Source organism: Galeopterus variegatus, unplaced genomic scaffold, assembly GCF_000696425.1.
Source record: "Galeopterus variegatus unplaced genomic scaffold, G_variegatus-3.0.2 Scaffold346, whole genome shotgun sequence".
Classification (NCBI taxonomy): Eukaryota; Metazoa; Chordata; class Mammalia; order Dermoptera; family Cynocephalidae; genus Galeopterus; species Galeopterus variegatus.
Window position 1 is genome coordinate 49,726 of NW_007726457.1, and position 22,178 is coordinate 71,903.

A 22,178-nucleotide genomic window follows, 5' to 3' on the forward strand; every position below is an offset into this window, starting at 1 on the left:
GATACATGACTTAATAAAACCTCCTCTAGTAGGATTATGTACTATTTCAGGACAGGGAACCATCACATGGCATTTTGCATTAGGTGTAATAAATTGATTAAGAAATATCTGCTCATTGGACATATTAACTTTTGCTTGTAGTTGACTTAAAAAGGACAGTACTGGCATAGGTTAAAAAAAAAAAGTTCACAAAAGTTGTTTTCTAAATGACTTTGTTTAAAAATCCCTACAGGTGCCTTCTTATCCCGAAACGTCAGTGTCCTGAAATCTGAGAATTCCACCAAGATAATATGATAGGGACTCTCCGTGATTTCGGGCCATATCCTACTTAGACTTATGTGAGACTTCCAGATTTCCTGAGAGCTTAGTACAGCGGCACACAGTGCTTACTAACTGGCATTGGCAATAATGCCATCTCTGCCTCAGGAAGGAGGTAAGCAGATTGGCTTTAACAATGTTACAAAATATGGATGTGTTATAGATCATTGTTGCTCATTTTATAAAAGTATTAAAAATTACTTGGGGACTTTTAAACTACCAGAATTTATAATTTTACCTTGTTTAGAGGGGCATTTGTGATCTCTGGTATGAACTTTTTGTTATTTCAGTGATATTTGGTTGTTTTATAATTCTTTTAAAGTGCTGCAGGGACCCTCTTCCCTGGATCTGAATACAGAATTACCTTTTCAAAGCACAATGAAAAGGAAAGTCAGAAAGAAGAAAAAGAAGGGAACCATTACAGCAAATGTTGCCGGGACAAAGTTTGAAATTGGTAGGTCTCCTCAGAATCATGGGGTTTTTATAATTGTTGAAAAAAACTGGTTTGGTGTTGAAAATAATTCAGAAATTCAGAGCGATAACTTATCTTTTATGTAGTGAATTTTAAATGCCTTCTGTAATATTGCTGACATGTTAGAGGGATTCTGTTCTATGCAGTGGAGGATGATAGTTTGAAAAAGATGCCAATAGATTTCTAAGATTTCAGTTCAAACAAAAATAAGATTAAATAGCTTAGCTGAAAAAAAGTACGACATTGGTATTTTTCTTTGAAGTTCAACTTTGTCAACTGTATGAGCTTTGAATTTCATAATAAAAGAAATTTATATATGACTGACCTTACAAATTTGGTTTCGTGAATGTAAAGAAAGAATGGGTCTTTTCCACTATTTTTACATAACATAACCTAATGTCCCCAGCGTCACCAGTCTGTGTGTACATGAATATCTAAATTTAAATAGCTCATTATACTCCCTCCATGACTGCCAGGAGTTCCATTTCTCTCATTAAGGTCTTCCCATTTATTTCTAAGAAACCCCAGACATCATCTCTCCTGAGCTGCTGTTCTGACTTTGTCCTTGTTTTTGCCTGTGAGCCAGTTAAGAGTCAGCCTGACTGTGTTGCTATTGCCCTTGCCCTCTATAAGTTCTAGGTGGCACAGCCACTGCTGAACTCTCAGGTGTCAAAGCTGCTTCGTGGTCTGTGACAGATAGGAGAGGAATGGCCCTTTTTCCAATTTTTGTGTTTGTACATTGCCACCTGGGACTTCAGTGCAACCCCAAGTTTCATCAATGCACTCATGGGAAACAGCAACTTCAACTCAACAATCCTCTCCTCTGCCCCATCCACCCCCAATCACTGTCTTCTTCTTCTATGCCTGTATTCCAAGCACTATTACATAAAAGTCTTTTTTTTTCCCTCGGCCAAAAAAATTCAAGAGTCTCTAGGACTTGAGACCAACAGGTGTCTGGTTATAAGTTTTGTACTTGAGCTAAGTTATTCAGACAATCAATACCAGTTCTCCTCATATCCCTCGGCCAAAAAAATTCAAGAGTCTCTAGGACTTGAGACCAACAGGTGCCTGGTTATAAGTTTTGTACTTGAGCTAAGTTATTCAGACAATCAATACCAGTTCTCCTCATATATTGAAGCACTGTTGTATAGATACACCATTCGATTAAGACTCAATTCTGTTGGACCCCAAAATTATACTAAATAATTGCTTATTTTTATTCTAAACTTGAAATTTGTTGGAAGAAAAATGTCAATGTTAATTGTGAATTCTAGACCAGAGAGGAACACATAAATAGTTTGTATTAAAAAGGAAGCTTTCTTCTGAGCATAAACTTTTTCAGTAGGATTAGAGGGTCGAGAACACAGGAGAGCCAATATCCAAGTCTCTTCTGTGAATTCTGCTTTATTATTCCATATCCTGAGTACACCTAGATGACTTGGTTTAAAGTGCTAAAGATAATTTGGACTAGGGAGATGGAAAGTATAGGATAGGTCTAATGACCAGGAGCTGTTTTTACCTTTGCCCTTTTGTACTTAGCCCAAAGTCACAAAAAAAAACCATAAAAATACTTTTTTTCTGAGGAGAGGTGTTGTCTCAGCTGTGTGTGTTTTCATTGTTCTATAAATAATCACTAAACCCTTTGGCAGTTTTGTGTACCTGTTAAATCTGAGAGTTTGGAAACTAAAGATTTTGGATACAACCTAAAAATGGTTCTCAGGTACTATTGAGTATAATTCTGTCTTAGATAAAACTGTCATAACTAAAAATAAGGTTATGCTATAATTAATGGATATTTTGGAAATGAAATACTATGAACTAAAATTTTTATATATAGGAAAACGTCCCCATAATGAATATATTTTAGAAATCTTTTAATTCTGGTTTAACTTAACTGTTTACTTGCAGTTCGTTTAGTAATAGATGAAATGGGATTTATGAAAACTCCAGATGAAGATGAAACGAGTAACCTTATATGGTGTGATTCTGCTGTTCAGCAGGACAAGATTGCAGAGCTGCAAAATTACCAGGTGGGAAATTAATCATGACCTATTATTGGTATGAGAAAAGTTATATGAATTCCATCATAATTTTCTTTAGATAGGTTCTTAATCAGTTGACATATTAAATTTCAGTTCTGATTCACCTGAATAGTCTGTTTTGTTGCTATCCAGTTGTATTGACTCTGCATGAAGACTGCATCCTTTTCAAACTTAACTTTTAATTTCTTTCTATCTTTAAGGAAGAATTGATAGAGAAAAACCTCTTTCTAAGATGGTGCTTTGCATAATTATGCTTAAAGACAAGTGATGTGGCATAGATTGCATAGGGAGATCAGGATGTGCAAATACTTAATAATGCCAGCTGTATGTAATCTGGCTTTATTCTTTTACTTTTGGAATGTAACACAAACTTATATTCAGAAGAAAATAGATTACTATAAAGCCAAATACAAGGAATTTTAGACAATTGAAATTTTATATAGCATCTTTTAAAGAGTACAGTAATACAGAATTGACCATATGGAACAAACAAACAAAAAAGTTCATTTTCACCAGTTTTTCTACAATGTTTATGTAAATGATATTGTAAATCTAGAATGCCAAAAATAATTGAATTACCAGTTATTCAGCAATGAAAATTACAACTTTACTGTCTGTGAATACTTCTGATTTCTTTAAAAATTTGCAGTTTTATTCTTTGATTACCATTGATTCTTTAGTTCTACAAATTCATTGGAGGCCATTTAATTTTATATCTTTTACATAGTAATTGTCGGTTTATTAAAACATATAACTCCAGTGGATGAATACAATGGTACTATAGTATAAATGAATAAGTGCATTGAGTTATTGAGAATATTAATATTTACCTTTTTATTTTCCAGAGGATCAACCATTTTCCAGGAATGGGGGAGATCTGTAGAAAGGATTTCTTAGCAAGAAATATGACCAAGTAATCTTCATTTTCTTGTAATAGAGAAAACCTGTTCAAAATTGACACTATAAATATTGTACTGCTATCTTTCACAAGGTTACATTGACTTGAAATGATATTTATATAGAAGAGATAGAATTTTACAGCTAGAAAGGTCTAAAAAGTTTTTCTGGTTCTTGTCTTCCATTTTGCATAGGAGGTAACTGAGGGTCAGAGAAATGAATATCTTTCACAGAGTCAAAGAAGTAGTTAATAGCAGAGCTGGGTCAGAATTCCAGTTTCCAGAATCTTAGGACTCTTTTTTACAACAACTTGCTGTCTCTTTAGTAATAGAAGTTTTTATTTTAAATAAGGTTATCTGTATGTGGCATTTGATAGATACTTGTTTATATTCAATTAAACCTTGTAGGAACTAATTTGTTGCATTATATGCTGTGTGTGTGTGTGTGTGTGTGAGTGTGTGTGTGTGTTTTCATTCATATTGGTTACTGAACATCTTGTGTGCCAGGCACTGTACTAGGTGTATGCGTGTACACACATATACATAGACATAGACACATGTGTATGTGCTCGCCAAAGGATACACATATGCATATATTTATCTCTGAAACCAATATTTAGCATAACAATCTACTTTCATGAGAAAAACTGCAAACAGGTACCCAAGTGTTTTGCCAAATGAACTGCAAAATTTAGGTGCAGTTTATAGTTCTGTTGGTTAGAGTTATTTTTTGCCTTTTTTTTTTTCAGTTTAAGAGGGTTGAGCAATAAACTGATACAAGTTTTTTTAAAAGAGGATGCTTTTTTATTTTTAATTTTAATTTTTTCTAACAATTTTATTGAGCTATAAATCACGTACCATACAAGTCACCCATTTAAAGTATACAATTCAGTGGCTTTTAGTATGTTCATAGGTTTGTACAGCCATCACCACTATTAATCTAAGGACATTATTCTCACTCCAGAAAGAAACTCCATACCCTCAGTTGCCAACCTCACCCTCTATTCTTCCTCCCTCCCCTCTCCCAACCCTAGGCAAACATGGATCTATTTCTGTTTCTACAGATTTTCCTATTCTGGACATTTCACATAAATGGAATCATACAACATGTTGTCCTTTGTGACTGGCTTCTGTCAATTAGCATAATTTTTCAAGGTTCATCCATATTGCAGTAACATGTATCAGTACTTCATTTCTTATGTCCAAAAATTATTCCATTGTATAGATATGCCACATTCTGTTTCCATTCATTAGGTGGTGTACGTTTGCATTTTTCCCACTATGGCTATTATGAATAAAGCTGTTGTGAACATTTGTGTTCATGTTTTTGAGTGGAAGTGTGTTTTTTTTTTTTTTTCCTTTTTGTCTTTTTTCGTGACCGGCAACGGATCGCAACCCTCAGTGTCGCGCCTGCACCTCGCTCAGCCAGTGAGCGGCCGGTCTGTATGTGGGATCTGAACCCTCGGCAGGAACTGTAGCAGTGCGCCACTGGGCTGGCCCTGGAAGTGTGTTTTCATTTTTCTTGGCTATATATGCCTAGGACTGTAATTGCTGGGTCATCTGGTAACTCTGACCTTTTGAGGAACTGCTAGACTTTTCCACAGCAGCCGTCTGTACCATTTTACATTCCTACCAGTGGTGTATGAGGGTTCCGATTTCTCCACATCCTCACTAAGACTTGTTATAATCTACCTTTTGATTATAGCCATCCCAGTGGGTGTGAAGTTGTATCTGATTGTGGTTTTGTTTTGCATCTCCCTGATGGCTAATGCAGGCACTTTTTTTTTTTTATTAAAACATAATTGATTATACATATCTATGGGGTTCCACATTGAATGTCAATACCTCTGTGCAATGTGATGCTCAAATCAGGACAATTAGTATATTCAACATTACACAATGTAATCATATTTTGTGGCCCTTTACCAATTTCTCGCTATCATCCCCTTTCCCACCTCTGGTAACCTCAGTTCTGTTCTCTCTTGTTGAAAGTTCAATATATTGTTGTGATTGTTTTATCTTCCTTTCTTTTCATTTATTTATTTGTTTATTTTTCAGCTGTCACTTATGAGTGAGGACACACAATATTTCTCTTTCTGTGCCTGGTTTATTTCACTTATAATTTTCTCTAAGTTCATCCATGTTGCTGTGAATGGTAGAATTTTATTCTTGTTTATGGCAGAGTAGTATTCCATTGAGTGTATATACCACATTTTCCTTATTCAGTCATCTATTTATGGACATTTAGGTTTGTTACAACTCTTGGCTATTATAAGTAGAGCTGCAATAAAAATGGGAGTTCAGATATCCTTTTGACATGAAAGTTTCCATTCCTTTGGGTTTATACCCAGCAATGGGATTGCTGGGTCATATGGCAGTTCTATCTGTAGTTGTTTGAGGAACCTCCATACTGTTTTCCATAATGGCTGCACTAATTTACAGTCCCACCGACAGTGTAGGATGTTCCCCTTTGTCTTCATCCTTGCCAACATGTCTTATTCTCTGTCTTTTTGATAATAGTCAGTCTAACTGGGGTGAGGTGATATCTCAATGTGGTTTTAATTTGTGTTTCCTTGATGCCGAGTGATGTTGAGCATTTTTTCATATGTCTGTTGGCCATGTGTATCTCTTCCTTTGAGAAATGCCTATTTAGCTGTTTTGCCCATTTTTTAATTGGTTTACTTGTTTTTTTACTGTGAAGTTGTTTGAGTTCCTTGTATATTCTGGATATTAATACCTTATTGATGCTTGGTTTGCAAATATTTTTTCCCATTCTGTAGGTTGTCTTTTTACTCTGTTAATTGTTTCTTTGGCTGTGCAGAATCTTAGTTTGATATAATCCCATTTGTTTATTTTTTATTTATTGCTTGTGCTTTTGGGGTCTTATTCATAAAGTCTATGCCCAGTCCTACTTCCTGATGTGTTTCCTCTATGTTTTCTTTTAGTAGTTTTGTGATTTCATGTCTTATATTTAAGTCTTTAATCCATTTTTGCTTAATTTTGTATATGGCAGGAGGTACTGGTCTAGTTTCATTCTTCTGCTTATGGATGGCTAGTTATCCCAGCACCATTTATTGAAGAGGCAGTCTTTTCCCCATTGTATATTCTTGGTGCATTTGTCAAATATCAGTTGGCTGTAAATATGTGGGTTGATTTTTGAGTTCTCTATTCTGTTTCATTGGTCCAAGTGTCTGTTTTTATGCCAATATCATTCTGTTTTGGTTACTATACCTTTGTACTATAATTTGAGGTAGTGTAATGCTGGCTTTATTTTTTTGCTCAGGTTGCTATTTGGGGTCTTTTGTTGCTCCATATGAATGTTAGAAATGTTTTTTTCTATTTCTGTGAAGAATGTCACTGGTATTTTGATGGAGATTACATTGAATCTGTAGATCACTTTGAGTAGCATGGATATTTTAACAATATTGATTCTTCCAATCCAGGAGCATAGAATGTCTTTCCATCTTTTTGTGTCCTATGTAATTTCCTTCAGCAGTGATTTGTAGTTCTCATTGTAGAGATCTTTCACTTCCTTGGCTATATTTATTTCTAGATATTTTATTTTTTTTTTGGTGACTATTGTAAATGGGCTTGCTTTCTTGATTTCTTTTTCTGCTAGTTCATAATTGGAGTATAAAAACACTACTGATTTTTGTGCGTTGATTTTGTATCCTGCAACTTTACTGAAATCATTTATCAGCTCTAAGAGTTTTTTGGTAGAGTCTTTAGGTTTTTCTCTATATATGATCATGTTATCTTCAAACAGGGAGAGTTCGACTTTGTCTTCTCCCATCTGGATGCCCTTTATTTCTTTCTCGTGCCTGCTTGCTCTGGCTAGTATCTCTAATACTATATTAAATAGGAGTGGTGAGAGTGGTTATCCTTGTATTGTTCCTGTTCTTAAGGGAAAGGCTTTCAACTTTTCCCCATGTAGGATGATCTTTGTGATGGGCTTGTCATATATAGCTTTTATTGTGTTGAGATATTTTCCTTCTATACGTAATTTGCTGAGAGTCTTTATCGTGAAACGATGTTGAATTTTGTCAGTTGCTTTTTCTGCAACAATTGAGATAATCATATGGATTTTGTCCTTGATTTTATTGATGTGGTGTATCACATTTATTGACTTGTGTATGTTTAGCCATCCTTGACTCTCTGGGATGAGTCCCAGTTGATGATGGTGTATAATTTTTTTGATGTGTTCCTATATTCTGTTTGCTAATATTTTGCTGAGGATTTTTGCTTCTATGTTAATCAAAGATATTGGCCTTTAGTTTTCTTTTTTATTTGTTTTCTTTTTACTTATCTTTGTCTGGTTTTGATATCAGGTTGATGCTGGCCTCATAGAATGAGTTTGCGAGAATGGCCTCTGTTTCAATTTTTTGGAAATTTGGAAATGATTGGTATTAATTCATCTTTAAAGGTTTCGTAGAATTCAGCAGTAAAGCTGTCTAGTCCTGGGCTTTTCTTTGTTGGGAGACTGCTGATTACTGCTTCAGTGTCATTGCTTGTTATTGGTCTGTTCAGGTTTTTTGTGTCTTCTTGGTTCAATCTTGGTAGTTTGTATGTGTTGAGAAATTTATTTATTTCTCCCAGGTTTTCAAATTGTTGGCCTATAGTTGTTTATAATAGTCTGTAATGATTCTTTGTATTTCTGTGGTATTGGTTGTAATGTCTCCTTTTTCATTTCTGATTTTTGTTATTTGGGTCTTCTCTCCTCTTTTTTTAGTTACCCTAGCTAATTGTTTGCCTATTTTGTTACTCTTCTCAAAATACCAACCTTTTGTTTCATTGATCTTTTGTATCATTTTTTGGGTCTCTATTTCATTTAGTTCTGCTCTGATCTTAATTATTTCTTTCTATGTACTAATTTTGGGATTGAATTGTTCTTGATTTTCTTGTTCTTTGAGGTATGGTGTTATGTTGTTTATTTGAAATCTTTCTATTCTTTTGATGTGAGAATTTATTGCAATAAACTTCCCTCTTAGTACTGCTTTTGCAGTATCTCACAGGTTTTGGTATGATGTATCTTTATTTTAATTAGCTTCAAAAATTTTTTTGATTGCCTGGTTAGTTTCTTCTTCAACTGATAGGTTGTTCAGGGGCATATTATTTAATTTCTTTGTATTTGTATATTTTCCAGAATTTCACTTGTTATTGATTTCTAGTTTTAACCCATCATGGTCAGAGAAGATACTTGAAATGATTTCAGTTTTTAAAAATTCCTTGAGAATTGATTTGTGACCTAACATGTGGTCTATCCTGGAGAATATTCCAAATGCTGATGAGAAGAATGTATATTCTGTAGTTTCCAGATGAAAAATTCTGTAGATGTCTGCCAAGTTCAATTGGTCTCATGTATAGTTTAAGTCCTGTGTTTCTCTGTTGATTTATTGCCTAGATGGTCTGCCCAATGCTAAGAGAAGTGTGTTCAGGTTCTCAATTATTATCATATTGGAGTCTATCTTTTCCTTCAGGTCTAATAGTGTTTGCTTTGTATATCTATGTGCTCTAGCATTGGGTATATAAATATTTGTGTTATGTTTACTTGCTGGATAGATTCCTTTATGATGATATAATGGCCTTCTTTGTCTCTTTTTATGGTTTTTGGTTTAAAGTCTATTTTAATCCAATATAGGAATCACTACTCCTGCTCCTTTTTGGTTTCCGTTTGTGTGGAATATCTTTTTCCATCCCTTTACTTTTAGTCTGCATGTGTCTTTACAAGTGAGGTGAGTCTCTTGTAGACAGCACATAGGTGGGTCTAGTTTTTTAATCCAGTCAATCAGTCTGTGTCTTTTGAGTAGGGAATTTAATCCATTTACATTTACAGTTGTTATTGAAAGGTACTGACTTACTCCTGACATTTAATTGCTTTTATTGTTTTCTTTTGTTCCTTTCTATCCCTTTTATTGTTTGTCTTCAGTGTTCGTTGGTTTTTTGAGGTGGTATGATATAGTTTCTTTCTCATTCTCATTTGCATATCTGCTCTAACAGTGATGTTTATTCTTTCTTGTGTATTCATGGTGGTGGTTATTGTTTTTGGGTTCCAGGTGCAGGACTCCCTTAAGGAGTTCTTATAGAGCTGTCCATGGGATGGTGCACTCCTGCAGCTTTTGTTTGTCTGAGAAATACAGTATTTTTCCTTCATTTTTGAAGGATAACCTTGTCAGATATAATATTCTTGGCTGGAATTTTTTGTCTTTTAGGAATTTCAATATATATCCAATTCTCTTCTGGCCTGTTTCTGCTGAGAAGTCTGCTGTTAGTCTGCTGGGCACTCCCTTACAGTTGACTTGACAATTTTCTCTTGCTGTTTTTAGGATTCTCTCTTTCTTTGACTTTTTACAGTTTGTCTGCAATATATCTTGGTGACAACCTTTTTGGATTGAATCTCTTTGGGATCTTTGAGCCTCTTGGATCTGGAAGTCCATACCTCTACCAATACATGGGAAGTTTTCCACTTGGAATATGTTTTCTGTGCCTTTTCCTTTCTCCTTTCCTTCTGGAACACCTATGATTCAGATGTTTGTTTGCTTAAGTTGGTCTGCTAGCTCCCTTAGATTTTCTTCATTTTTTTTCCTATTTTTTTTTTGTTGGGTTATTTCAAAAAGACTGTCTTCAAGATCAGAAATTTTTCCTTCCACTTGCTCCAGCCTGCTGTTTATGCTCTCAATTGTAGTTTTTTTTTTTTTTGTCCTTTTTGAGACTGGCCGCACTGCGCTCAGCCAGTGAGCACTGTGAGCGCACCGGTCGTCCTATATAGGATCCGAACAGGCGGCGGGAGCGCTGCTGCGCTCCCAGCGCCACACTCTCCTGAGTGCGCCATGGGCTCGGCCCTCAATTGTAGTTTTTATTGAATGAGTCTTTCAGTTCCAGGAGTTCTGCTACGTTCTTTTTTAATGATACTTTTCTTTGTAAATTTCATGTCCTGTATTGATTTTTCTCATTTTATTGTTTTGTCTACTGAATCTTCTTGTATCTCACTGACTTTAAGATTGTTAATTGGAGTACTTTATCAGATATATCAAGGGTTTCCTGTTGTATAGGGTCTAGTATTTGAGAATTATATTGTTCCTTTGGTGTATCATATTTTCTTATTTTTTCATATTTCTTATATCTCTTCATTGATGTCTAGTCGTTGGGTGGTTGCTTCTTCTATTACTCTGGGGTTGTTTTTGAGGAGAGAGACTCCGTCTTATACATTTGTTATATATTTCCCATTGTGAGGGATGTTTTAGTTTTGGCTCTGGATAGACTCAGTAGTTCTGGATAGACTCAGTATTTCCAGGGGATGCCAGCAGCTATGTCTGCAGCTAGGGATGGCTGGGCCTGTGTGTGTGGGGGGAGCCATACAGATGGTTGGGTCAGCTGGGGAGTGGTTAGCATCATCTGGGTTCCCAGGGCTGCATGGGCAGTTGGAAATCTGGAGCCATGCAGGCAGTACAAGGCTGGCGTCATTCAGGTGCCTGGTGCTATACTGGCAACATAGGTCACGCAGTGGCGTGTGTTGTGCAGGATGAACTCCTGTGCAGAGAGAAGGGGCATGGTTCTGGGACTAGACAATGGTACAGGAGACTGTGGTGGTGGTTGGGGCAGGTTGGGGCAGGAACAGGAGGAAGTGCTCATGGCCAAGCAGATTCTTTTCCCAACAAAGGAGAATTCCTCCTGGCTGCTCCCAGTTTGTGAGATGTGGCAGTAGCTGAAACCACATGCCTCTTCTCTATACCACCCTGCTTAGTTTTTGTGCTTCACAAGTTCGTCACTGGGCTCCTCCTGCCATCCCACACTCTCCCACTGATGCTCTCCCCCATTCTTAGCTGTCCTTTCCTTGCTCTGGTCCCTTTCTGTGGCAGGATCATACACTAGGCACTTCTAGTCTGCCATCTTGCCCTTCCTCCAGGACTCATTATTCACAGAGAAAGTTTAGTAAACTTGTATGTATAATTAAAGAAATATTAGTATGCTTCCATTTGGAAGTTTATAATTATGCATGTATTCATTCAACAAATCGTTTTGCATGTCTACTCTCTGTAGTAGAGCCTGCTAACTTTTAAGTAAACAAGATAAATAAGACCTAGTCCCTGCCTAGAACTCACATTTTAGTAAGGAAGAAACACTAATACACACAATACAGTTTGGTTATGCCACATATGTTTCATTAGTCATTTAACACTTATTTATTAAGTAACTGCTCTGTACCAAGCATGGCGCTGGGTTCTAGGCACAACTATGATGTGTGCTGTGAAGTTCTAAACCAGAGTGCAGTAAAGGAGCTCTGACATAGTTAGGGAGTTATGTGAGAGTTTCCCTGAGGAAGTGATGTGGAAACTGAAATATGAAACATGAGTAGGAGTTTACTGGTGAAGATGGTAGGTAAGAGCCATTCAGGCAGAAAAAATATCATGAGCTGAGGTCATGTGGTGGGGAAAAGTGTGAATAGTCAAGATAGTGAAATAATACCATGTGCAGCTGGAGCACAAAGAGATGGATGGGGAATAAGGGACAGATTAGCTGAAAAGTGATGTTCAGAATTATGGTACTTATCTTAAGTACCACAGGGGAGGTTGGGGGTGAGGAGACTGTAGCTGGTGATAATATGACCAGATTGGCACTTTGAAAAGATCATTCTAGCTGCTTTGGAGAAAATAGAAGTCTCAAAGAAGGAAAAAAAATAATCCAAAAAACAAAAAACAAAGTATATGTCTATATGGATGAGAGAGGTAACTGGTAAAGGTAGACCTGTTGTCAGGCTGTTGCAAATATGCAATTTTTCATTCTTTAGAGTCCTTGGAATTCTCCTTAAAGAAAAAAGGTTTTTATTTATTTATTTATTTATTTATTTTTTTGTCTTTTTTCGTGTCCGGCAACGGATCGCAACCCTCAGTGTCGCGCCCGTACCGGACCGGGACCGGCAACGGGATCGCAACCCTCAGCGTCGCTCCCGCACCTCGCTCAGCCAGTGAGCGGGAACCGGTCTGTATGTGGGATCCGAACCCTCGGCGGGAGCGCGCACTCGCAAGCGGCGCACTGTAGCAGTGCACCACCGGGCCGGCCCATTTTTTATTTTTTAAAAGATGACCGGTAAGGGGATCTTAACCCTTGACTTGGTGTTGTCAGCACCACGTTCACCCAGTGAGCAAACCGGCCATCCCTATGTGGGATCTGAACCCGTGGCCTTGGTGTTATCAGCACCGCACTCTCCCGAGTGAGCCATGGGCCGGCCCAAGAAAAAAGTTTTTGATTAGATTAAAAGTCATGGCATATCTATAGAGTTAACTTACTTATTTGATATCATTTAGTAATTTCATAACAGAGTGAGAGCAGAAATTATCCCAGATTCTCAAATTCCTGACTAAAACTGCATGTCTCTTTTGACTTGTGCTAGATTACCTAAATGGAATAAGTTGTTTCACTTGAATATATGTATGCTTGGATTTTTTTTCCAAATATGTATTTTAAAGAATGGTACCATTCATAAATACCAAATGGTTAGTTTTAAAATATATTGTTCTAATTAAAGCTTAACTTGATCTAATTTTATATCACTGTTAAATATATAATAAATACATTTAAAGATGTTAGAAACAAAAACAAGGATATTGGCACTGTTAGTGTGCTTTCTTTAGGTTTTTTTTTTTTGTGTTTGCATATGTAATTTTCAAACCAGTCAATATTAGCCTGTTTTGTACTGAGATTGTTTAGCTTGTTGGCTTAATCTGGATTTGACAGATGGAGTTGGTAATTATTTCCCTTCTCATAATAGTAACATAACTTTTTTACAGGATTCTCCTGAAAGTGCACTTGAAATATGGTAACTGTATGAACCTCTAGTTGTGAAAGCCAAGTGGTTGATGTATTCCACAGCCTAGTCTTAGAATTTAGGCCCTACTTCTGTGCATACTCTATACTGTGGTTCCATTTTAGTTCTTATCTATCTCACTTGGGGACATTATCTGCTCATCTATAAAAGAGTTTCATAAGTTTAGAAAAAGGTCTTCTTTTGAAACAATCAGATTTTCTTTAATAGATATTTAAATATCTTTCTAATGCTTTCTTCATTTTTATTGAGAATTGATAAGTACAAAAGGGTTAACATTTGGGATTAATCAAAAGTAAATATTTTATAACTAATAGTATCCTTAAATTATGAGTCAGATAGGCAGCCTAATTTGTAGCAAATACAAAAATATCAGGATGTACATTGTAGCTTTAAAACCATGCATATATAGTTCATGTAACAAAATATCTGTTGACTCAGGCTTTCACATGGTTTTCTCAGAAAAGTAGTTAAACTCTAAAAAACAGTGTTATAAAAGGCAATCAAAAACTGTTCCATATGGGTGACCCAGAGGACTCAAAATATCATCTTTAAAGATGCAATTTAAATGGCACTTGGCCGTAAACCATTCCTTACCCTCTGCCCTCTTCTCTGAGACAGAGTTAATGACATGCTACCTTGCTTTATATGTCTTTAAGGTACCTATCACATTGTTTTGTAATTAATAGCCTGTCTGTAAATTCCTTGGGGGCAGCCCCTGTACTAATTTATATTAATATCTCCAGTGCCTAGCACATAGTGTATACTCAAATAAATGTTTGGTGTACTAATAATATGTAAATCAGTACATATTAGGGCAGAGATTTTTGTCTTTTTTTCACCTGATGTATCCTAGTGTCTAGAATAGTGTCTAGCACACAGTAGATGCTTAATAGACATTTGTTGCACAACTCAATCAATGAATGAATAAATGAAGGAATGGAGGGAATTTAAAACTTTGTGGTAAAGATCACTAGCATAGAGAAAGAAAATTTATAGATGTTTGAACAGAAATTGTTTTTCATATTGTCTCTAATTTACAGAATGATCAGGTCTCGGCCTCTGGATTATACCTTTGTTCCTCGAACATGGATCTTTCCTGCTGAATATTCTCAATTCCAGAACTATGTGAAAGAATTGAAGAAAAAACGGAAACAGAAAACTTTTATAGTAAAACCAGCTAATGGTGCAATGGGTCATGGGTAGGTTTATTTTTACCTGAATATATAAAACTAAAAAAAAATTGGGGGAAAATAATAAATGTGTGTAATTAATCAGAGTTGAATACCAGTATGAAAAAACAATAAAATAGGTTTCTAACTATTGCTTGTTTGGAACCAGATACTTAACGGGCCTTATTCTTTTAACCTATCCCCTAGGCTTCAGTAATTCATTTTAAAAATTAAATCAGCAAGGTGTGAGATCTAATTGGATATAACAAAATAGAGGGAAGAAAAGCTATTTTCTAATTTTTTCTTGAACATAAAACTCACATTTATAATAATGTGAATAGGCTTAGAGAGTAAAATCAGTTGCTACAGTAGAGCTAAATTGAGTTGGAGAAAGAAATGGAAAGTGAGTTACTCTTTTGAAGAGATATCTTCAAGCAAAACATGTGTCATCTTTGCCTTGTAAATAAGTTTTTCTTCTGTATGTAGCCATGGTAATTGGATTGAAAATGAGTAGAACACATTTTAAGCTAAAGTGCCAAGAACTAGACATGTTAGCTGAAAATAGAATGTGCAACTTAATATTCCTGTTTCCTTTTGCTTACTTAGGTTCAGCTAGTGTTCTCCAATGTACTTTTCAAAGAAAATGTGACTGATGCTGCTTTTAATAAAATATACTTTAGTTACTTTAATTTTTTTGATTTAAAATGCTATGGGAAAAAAAGATTTGGAAATGTAGCTATCAGGTAAATTACTGTTCACAAATTTTTCATTTAAATTTTAATCATAATGTAATAATTGGATCGCATTATTTAAACGTGTGGTTTGGTTATTTTAAAATAAAGAAGTAGTGATAGTGAGAATCGTATATCAATTGCTTAATGTTAAGTTGGCCCCCTATATTATTAGTATTGAAGGATCTCCTTAAACACTTCGAACAAAACAAAACAAACAACAACAAAAAACCTCCAATCTTTGCATAAGGATTGTGATATTTGTTGCAGCATGCCTTCAACATTCAGGCAGTTTACAACTCTGACTTAGCCTTCTCTTCCTGCTTGTACAGAGTCTGGTGGTTTGCTCGAGGTTAGAGCTTAGGGTCTTTTTAGGTCTTTCCTAAGCATGTGTCTGGGCCTAGGCATGCACATGGCCTTCTAGGTCCTAGGAATATATCACAGCTTTTCAAAGTCCCAAAGATTCCCATCACTACTGACTAATTTTCTCTTGAGTATATTTATACCTTTTTAAACATCTTGCCTTCATATTAAATGATTATTTTCCTTTTTCTTTTTAAACTTAGGATTTCTTTGATAAGAAATGGTGACAAACTTCCATCTCAGGATCATCTGATTGTTCAAGAATACATTGAAAAGCCTTTCCTAATGGAAGGTTACAAGTTTGATTTACGAATTTATATTCTGGTAACATCGTGTGATCCACTAAAAATATTTCTTTATCACGATGGACTTGTGAGAATGGGAACAGAGAAGTACATTCCACCTAATGAATCCAATTTGGTAAGTGATGCCAGACAGAATTTATGTTTTCATTCATTTGTTCAACATGTACTTTTTAAAGCACCCATTATGTATAAAGATTGTATGAATTGAAGTTCTTCCTCTCAGGTTTTTATGGTCTAAAAGAATTGTATGCATAAATAAGACTGCCCGTAACTTACAGGCAGCTTTGTGAAAATTAGAAAAAAAGGTGTCTGCCCTAGTCATGCTAATTATGAAGAGATACCCCCTCTGAGTGCTGTGAGCACAAGACTGGATTTCAAAGCACACATTTGTATGCAGTGGCCCTGTATAGAAATGACTATAATAAAAATAATATTCCACTGAAAAGTACAGATAAAGTGTTGTGTTGCTGAGTGCAGGGACAGTTTGTGTTCAGCTCATCATAGAAGAGGTGGCATTTGAGCAGTTTTTCTATAAAATGTAGGATTTGAACATGTGAAATTTGGGAGAAAGTATATAAAACAAAAAAACCCAGAAGTTATCAGACAGCAGAGTTATTAATTTTTGTTGAAACAAAAGAGAAGTAAGATTGTAAATTTGCATTGATCAAATGTGTCAGTGGACATTTAGGTTGGTTACATACCGTGGCTATTTTAAGTAGACCTGCAATAAACAGGGAATGCAGGTATTCCTTCAACATGATTTCCATTCCTTTGGGTATATACCCAGAAGTGGGAATGCTGGAGCGTATGGCAGTTCTATATGTAGTTGTTTGAGGAACCTCCATACTGTTTTCCATAATGGCTGTACTAATTTACAGTCCTACCAACAGTGTATGAGGGTTCCTTTTTCTCCATATCCTCACCAGCGTTTGTTATTCCCTCTTTGATAATAGCCAGTCTAACTGCGGTGAGATGATATCTCAGTGTGGTTTTTATTTGCATTTCCCCAATGTTGAGCATTTTTCATGTGTCTGTTGACCTTTTGTATATTTTCATATGAGAAATGTCTATTCAGCTCCTTTGCCCAGTTTTTAATTGGATTACTTGCTTTCTTACTGTTGAGTTGTTTGAGTTCTTTGTATATTCTGGATATTAATCCCTTGTGAGATGCATAGTTTGCATATATTTTCTCCCATTGTGTAACCTAAATGTCCATTGATAGATGACTGGATAAGGAATATGTGGTATATATACTTAATGGAATACTACTCCATCATAAAAAAAGAATAAAATTCTGCCATTCGCAGTAACTGGATAAACTTAGAGAAATAAATGTTAAGTGAAATAAGCCAGGCACAAAAGGAGAAATACCACATTTCCTCACACATAAGTGGGTGCTAAAATAGAGAAAGAAAGAATCGCAATAATAAATTAAACTTTCAATCCCCACCCCCACCCCAAAACAGAACTGTGGTTATTAGAGGTGGGAAAGGGAGAGGGGGATGGGGGTTAGCGAGAAACTGGTTAAGGGTCACAAAGATCGATTATGTTTTGTAAACATGAGTATACTAATTATCCTGATTGATCACCACATATTGTACACATGTATTAATGTTCAATATTGTACCCCACAAAAGTATATAATCAATTACCTTTCAGTAAAAAACCTGTCAAAAAATGTGAAGTTGAGGGCCGGCCCGGTGGCGCACTTCTACAGTGCGCCGCTTGAGAGCGCGGCGGCCCTCCCGCCGAGGGTTCAGATCCCACATACAGACTGGCCGCTCACCGGCCGGGCGAGGGGCGGGTGCGACACCGAGGGTTGCGATCCCGTTGCCGGTCCCGGTCCGGGCGCGACACTGAGGGTTGCGATCCATTGCCGGTCACGAAAAAAGACAAAAAAGGAAAAAAAAAATGTGAAGTTGAGACATAAATTAGCAGTTTCAATGTGCATTTTACAATCCATTAAATCTAGCTTTTTGTAGATACTTTTCCATTAATATTTCCTTTGTGCAGCCATAACATATTCATGAAAGTCATAACTGAAATTCATCATGAAAATTATAAACTGTAATTTATAGTTTATAAAAGTCAAATTCTAATTTATTATACATACTTAAAAATTTAGTTAACCTCTAATCATATATTTGGATCTAATAATTATCATAAAAATTACAATTATCGTTTCCCAGTCTGTCAAAGTCCTAATTATTGTTCTCCCCCAATATTATGCACACAACTCCATTAAGAGTGGTCATATCTTCAGAATTAAATAATGGCTGATCATAAACGTTGCGATGTTCAATAAACTGAAAAATGTTGTAAACCTAACAAAGGAAGAATAAAGGAACTGTCAAACTTTTCATAGGAAAGGAAGTTAAAAGAAAGAAGCATTTCATTAAAGGTCATAAGGTGTGGATAATAGATCCATTCACGAAGTAATGTTTGAATTATACTGCACTCTAGGCATTGTGCTGGTTTTGGAAAAACAGTGACCAAGACAGATACAGTGCTTAATCTCAAAGAAGCAACAGTCTAGTGGGGAGGCAGAAAATAAAATAAGCAATTACAGTACCTGATGGTAAGTATGATGGTCTGAGATGCTAAGGGTGCTACGGCATCGCATAGCAGGAGCACCTAACCCAGTTGGAGATAAAGGTTGGAGAGGGAATTTGTTCACAAACTGAAATCTGATTAATGAAGAGTTCCCCAGGTTGGAGGTGAGGTGTGGTGGCATGGAGCTCCAGGCAGAAGAATGGCTCAGAGGTAAGAGAGAGTATGGTATGTCTGGAGAAAGCTGGCAAGTTCAGTTTAGCTTTAAAGTACAGACTAAGAAGGAACAGCTGTTCAGAGATGAGGAGGGAAAGTCCTAGAAGCCAGAGCTTTTAAGACATTGTAGGTCATGTCTAGGATTTTGGAATTTAACTTAAGATGAAAGAAAGCATTGAAAAGTTTTTTAGAAAAGAAAGAAATAATGAGATTTGTGTTTTAAAAAGGCCACCTGATCTGTAATGTGCCCCATGTGAGATGGGGGTAGAGATGGATGGGAAAGACTAGAGAAAGGGAGACAAGAAACTGTATTCTAGTTTGACCACATATGAGAGGAAAGAAGACTTAAATTGAAATAATAGCAGTGAGGCTGGACTAAGAAAAAAACATTGATGTAATATGGCGACAGGTTGGACTTGTGTAATAAGGGAAAGGAGAGGGAAATCAAGTATAAAACTCAGATTTTTGGTGTGGGCAGTAGAGTGGATGGCATGTTTCTTGCTGTGATAAGGAAATACAGAAGGTATTAAGGTTTTGTGGAAAGCTAATGTGTTTGGTTTAAATGCTTGTGCTACCTCCAAATGGATCTCTTCTATAGGCATTTGGATAAACAGTATAAGCCTGGTATTCAGAAGAGAGATCTCAGCTACAGGCATAATTTAGGACTTGTCAGCTCATAGATTATAATTAAAATAATTGGAGTCAGTAAGAATAGATTATATATGTAAGGCAGTAGTGATCTTTTAATAGTAATGAAAAGAGTAAGGCTTGGGAGATTTTTTTGATGATAAAGTACTTTATTCTAATATGCTAAGTTATGTGTATATAATTTGCTTAAATACACTGGGTTAGGAAATCATAATGAGAAATTGGAAGAAACAAAATGTGGCCTCTAGTCTCACTTTGCCAAATGCTCTTGAATCATGCATGTAAGCTCCTGGCTTTGGATTTCACATGTATAGAAAAAGGTTCTCTCACATAAATGTCAGTATCTTCATATATCTCTATAATTTCCTAACTGAATTCCTAGATTGAGATATGAAAAAGTAAAAAAGGGAAATACAAAATTTTATGCAAAGTGAGACCACAATTATGTACAAGGTTAGTTTAAGAAAAAAGAGTGGAAAAAAATAAACCGAAATGCTCTCACTGATTACTTTTGTTTGTTTGTTTGTTTTTGACCTCTGGCAAGTATATGGATCAAACCCTGGACCTTACTGTTATCAGTACCATGCTCTAACCAACTGAGCTATCTGGCTAGCCCTCATTGGTTACTTTTGGGTGGAGGATGCTGCATATTTTTTTCCTTTTTCTTGTTTTCAGTTTTAAAAATAGTGAACATGTATTTTGTAATAAGCTGTGTATTTCTGTAGGAATGAAATATTCGTAAACTACATATAAGGTGATTATAAGACAAAGAATTTCAAACATTGAATATAGATTGAGTATTCCTTATGAGTATATGAAATATACTCATATAATATCACCTTATATGAAATATTCATATAAGGTGATTATAAGACAAAGAATTTCAAACATTGAATATAGATTGAGTATTCCTTATCTGAGTATCCCTTATGCTTGGGACAGGAAGTGTTTTGGATTTTTTAAGATTTTGAAATATTTGCAGAATACGTACCCGGTTGAACATCCCTAATTCCCAAATCCAAAATCTGAAATGCTCCAGTGAGCATTTTCTTTGAGTGTCATGTTAGTACTCGAAAAGTTTTGGATTCTGGGTTTTTGAATTAGGAATGCTCAATCTGTGTAAACATTTATTTTTTGCTACCAATGTAGTGGTCAGCCAATCCTTGAAAAGTTTTATCTATACGAATTCATTATATTGAGCCTATATGTTGGAAAACAGGGTAGGTTATGGTTATGTTTTTTACCCCTTGCAGGTTGCTATATGCTTGATAGCTGCTTTCACTGGCAGTGAACTGATTAGAAGGGGCTTTTTGTCAAGGTGGATGTGAAACTGTGGAATTTCCAGCTTCTCTTACAAAGATGATGTTTTAAGAATAATGAAAAGTTTCATTACTTACTCACTTTTTCACTAAAATAGCTAGTGTTTTTTATTTCTACTACAGGTTGAGCATTCCTAATCCAAAATGCTTCCAAATCCAAAACTTTTTGAGTACTGACATGACATCATCACAAGCGGAAAATTCCACACCTGACCTCATGTGACAGTTTGCAGTCAAAACTTTCATTCACAGAGCTATTAAACATATTATATAAAATTACCTTCAGGCTATGTCTATAAAGTGTATATGAAATGTAAATGAATTTTGTGTCTAGACTTGGGTCCCATCCCCAAGATATCTCATTATATACATGTATATATTTATTTATGTAAAGGGGTGTTCTTTAAAGATTTTTTAAAGATTAGTAAACAAAAAGAAGTCAGAAGGAACCAAATCAGGACTGTAAGGTGGATGTATAATTTCCCTTTGAAACTCTCACAAAATTGCCCTTGTTTGATGAGAGGAATGAGCCAGGAGCATTGTCGTGGTGCAGGACTCTCTGGTGAAGTTTTCCTGGGTTTTTTCTGCTGTAGCTTTAGCTAAAACTGTCTCTGAACACTCTCACAGTGAGCAGATGTTATCGTTTTTTTGGCCCTTCAGAAAGTTAACAAGCAAAATGCCTTGAGCATCCCCAAAAACATGTTTGATCTTTGCTCTTCACCAGTCTTTTGCTTTGACTGGACCACTTCCACTTCTTGGTAGCCGTGGCTTTGATTGTACTTTGTCTTCAGGATTTTACTGATAAAGCCATGTTTCATTCCCTGTTACAATTCATTAAAACTCTTCTCTTGTCTACAGCTGATCTGGGCTCAACAGTTTTGTTACCCACTAAGCAGGAAGTTTGCTCAACTGTAATTTTTCAGTCATAATTGCGTAAGATGAACCAATTGGAATGTCTATGGTGTTGGTTATTGTTTCTGTTGTTAATTGTTGGTCCTCTTCAATTAGGGCACAAACAAGATTAATTTTTTCCTTGCAAATTGATGTGGATGTTCTGCTGCCATGGGCTTCATCTTTGATATCATCTGGTTCCTTCTTAAAGCAAGTTATCCATTTGTATACTGCTCATTTCTTTGGGGCATTGTCTCCATAAACTTTTCATAAAACATGGTCATATCATCATTCTTCTACCATAAATTTGATATTTGTTCTTGCTTCAATGTTAGCAGAGTTCATGTTGCTCTGGTAGGGACTCTTTTCAAACAGATATCTTATCTTTCTTAGTTCCTCAAACTAGATCTTGTACAGACATGTTATAACAAGTCA

General features: G+C 35.8%; 1 protein-coding gene across 2 annotated transcripts in view; it reads left to right on the plus strand.

Moving 5' to 3' along the window:
- Positions 1 to 229: 229 nt before the first annotated feature.
- TTLL7 (tubulin tyrosine ligase-like family, member 7) overlaps positions 230 to 22,178 on the plus strand; it is a 103,814-nt gene continuing 81,865 nt past the window's right edge. The window contains exons 1-6 of one of the 2 annotated variants that reach the window (XM_008567799.1): positions 230 to 433; positions 641 to 772; positions 2,699 to 2,820; positions 3,678 to 3,745; positions 14,592 to 14,750; positions 16,018 to 16,234. In XM_008567799.1, the coding sequence (XP_008566021.1) occupies positions 409 to 433; positions 641 to 772; positions 2,699 to 2,820; positions 3,678 to 3,745; positions 14,592 to 14,750; positions 16,018 to 16,234 (723 nt within the window). In that variant the 5' untranslated portion in view covers positions 230 to 408. The remainder of the gene's footprint in view (positions 434 to 640; positions 773 to 2,698; positions 2,821 to 3,677; positions 3,746 to 14,591; positions 14,751 to 16,017; positions 16,235 to 22,178) is intronic. The other variant, XM_008567800.1, reaches the window with a different exon arrangement.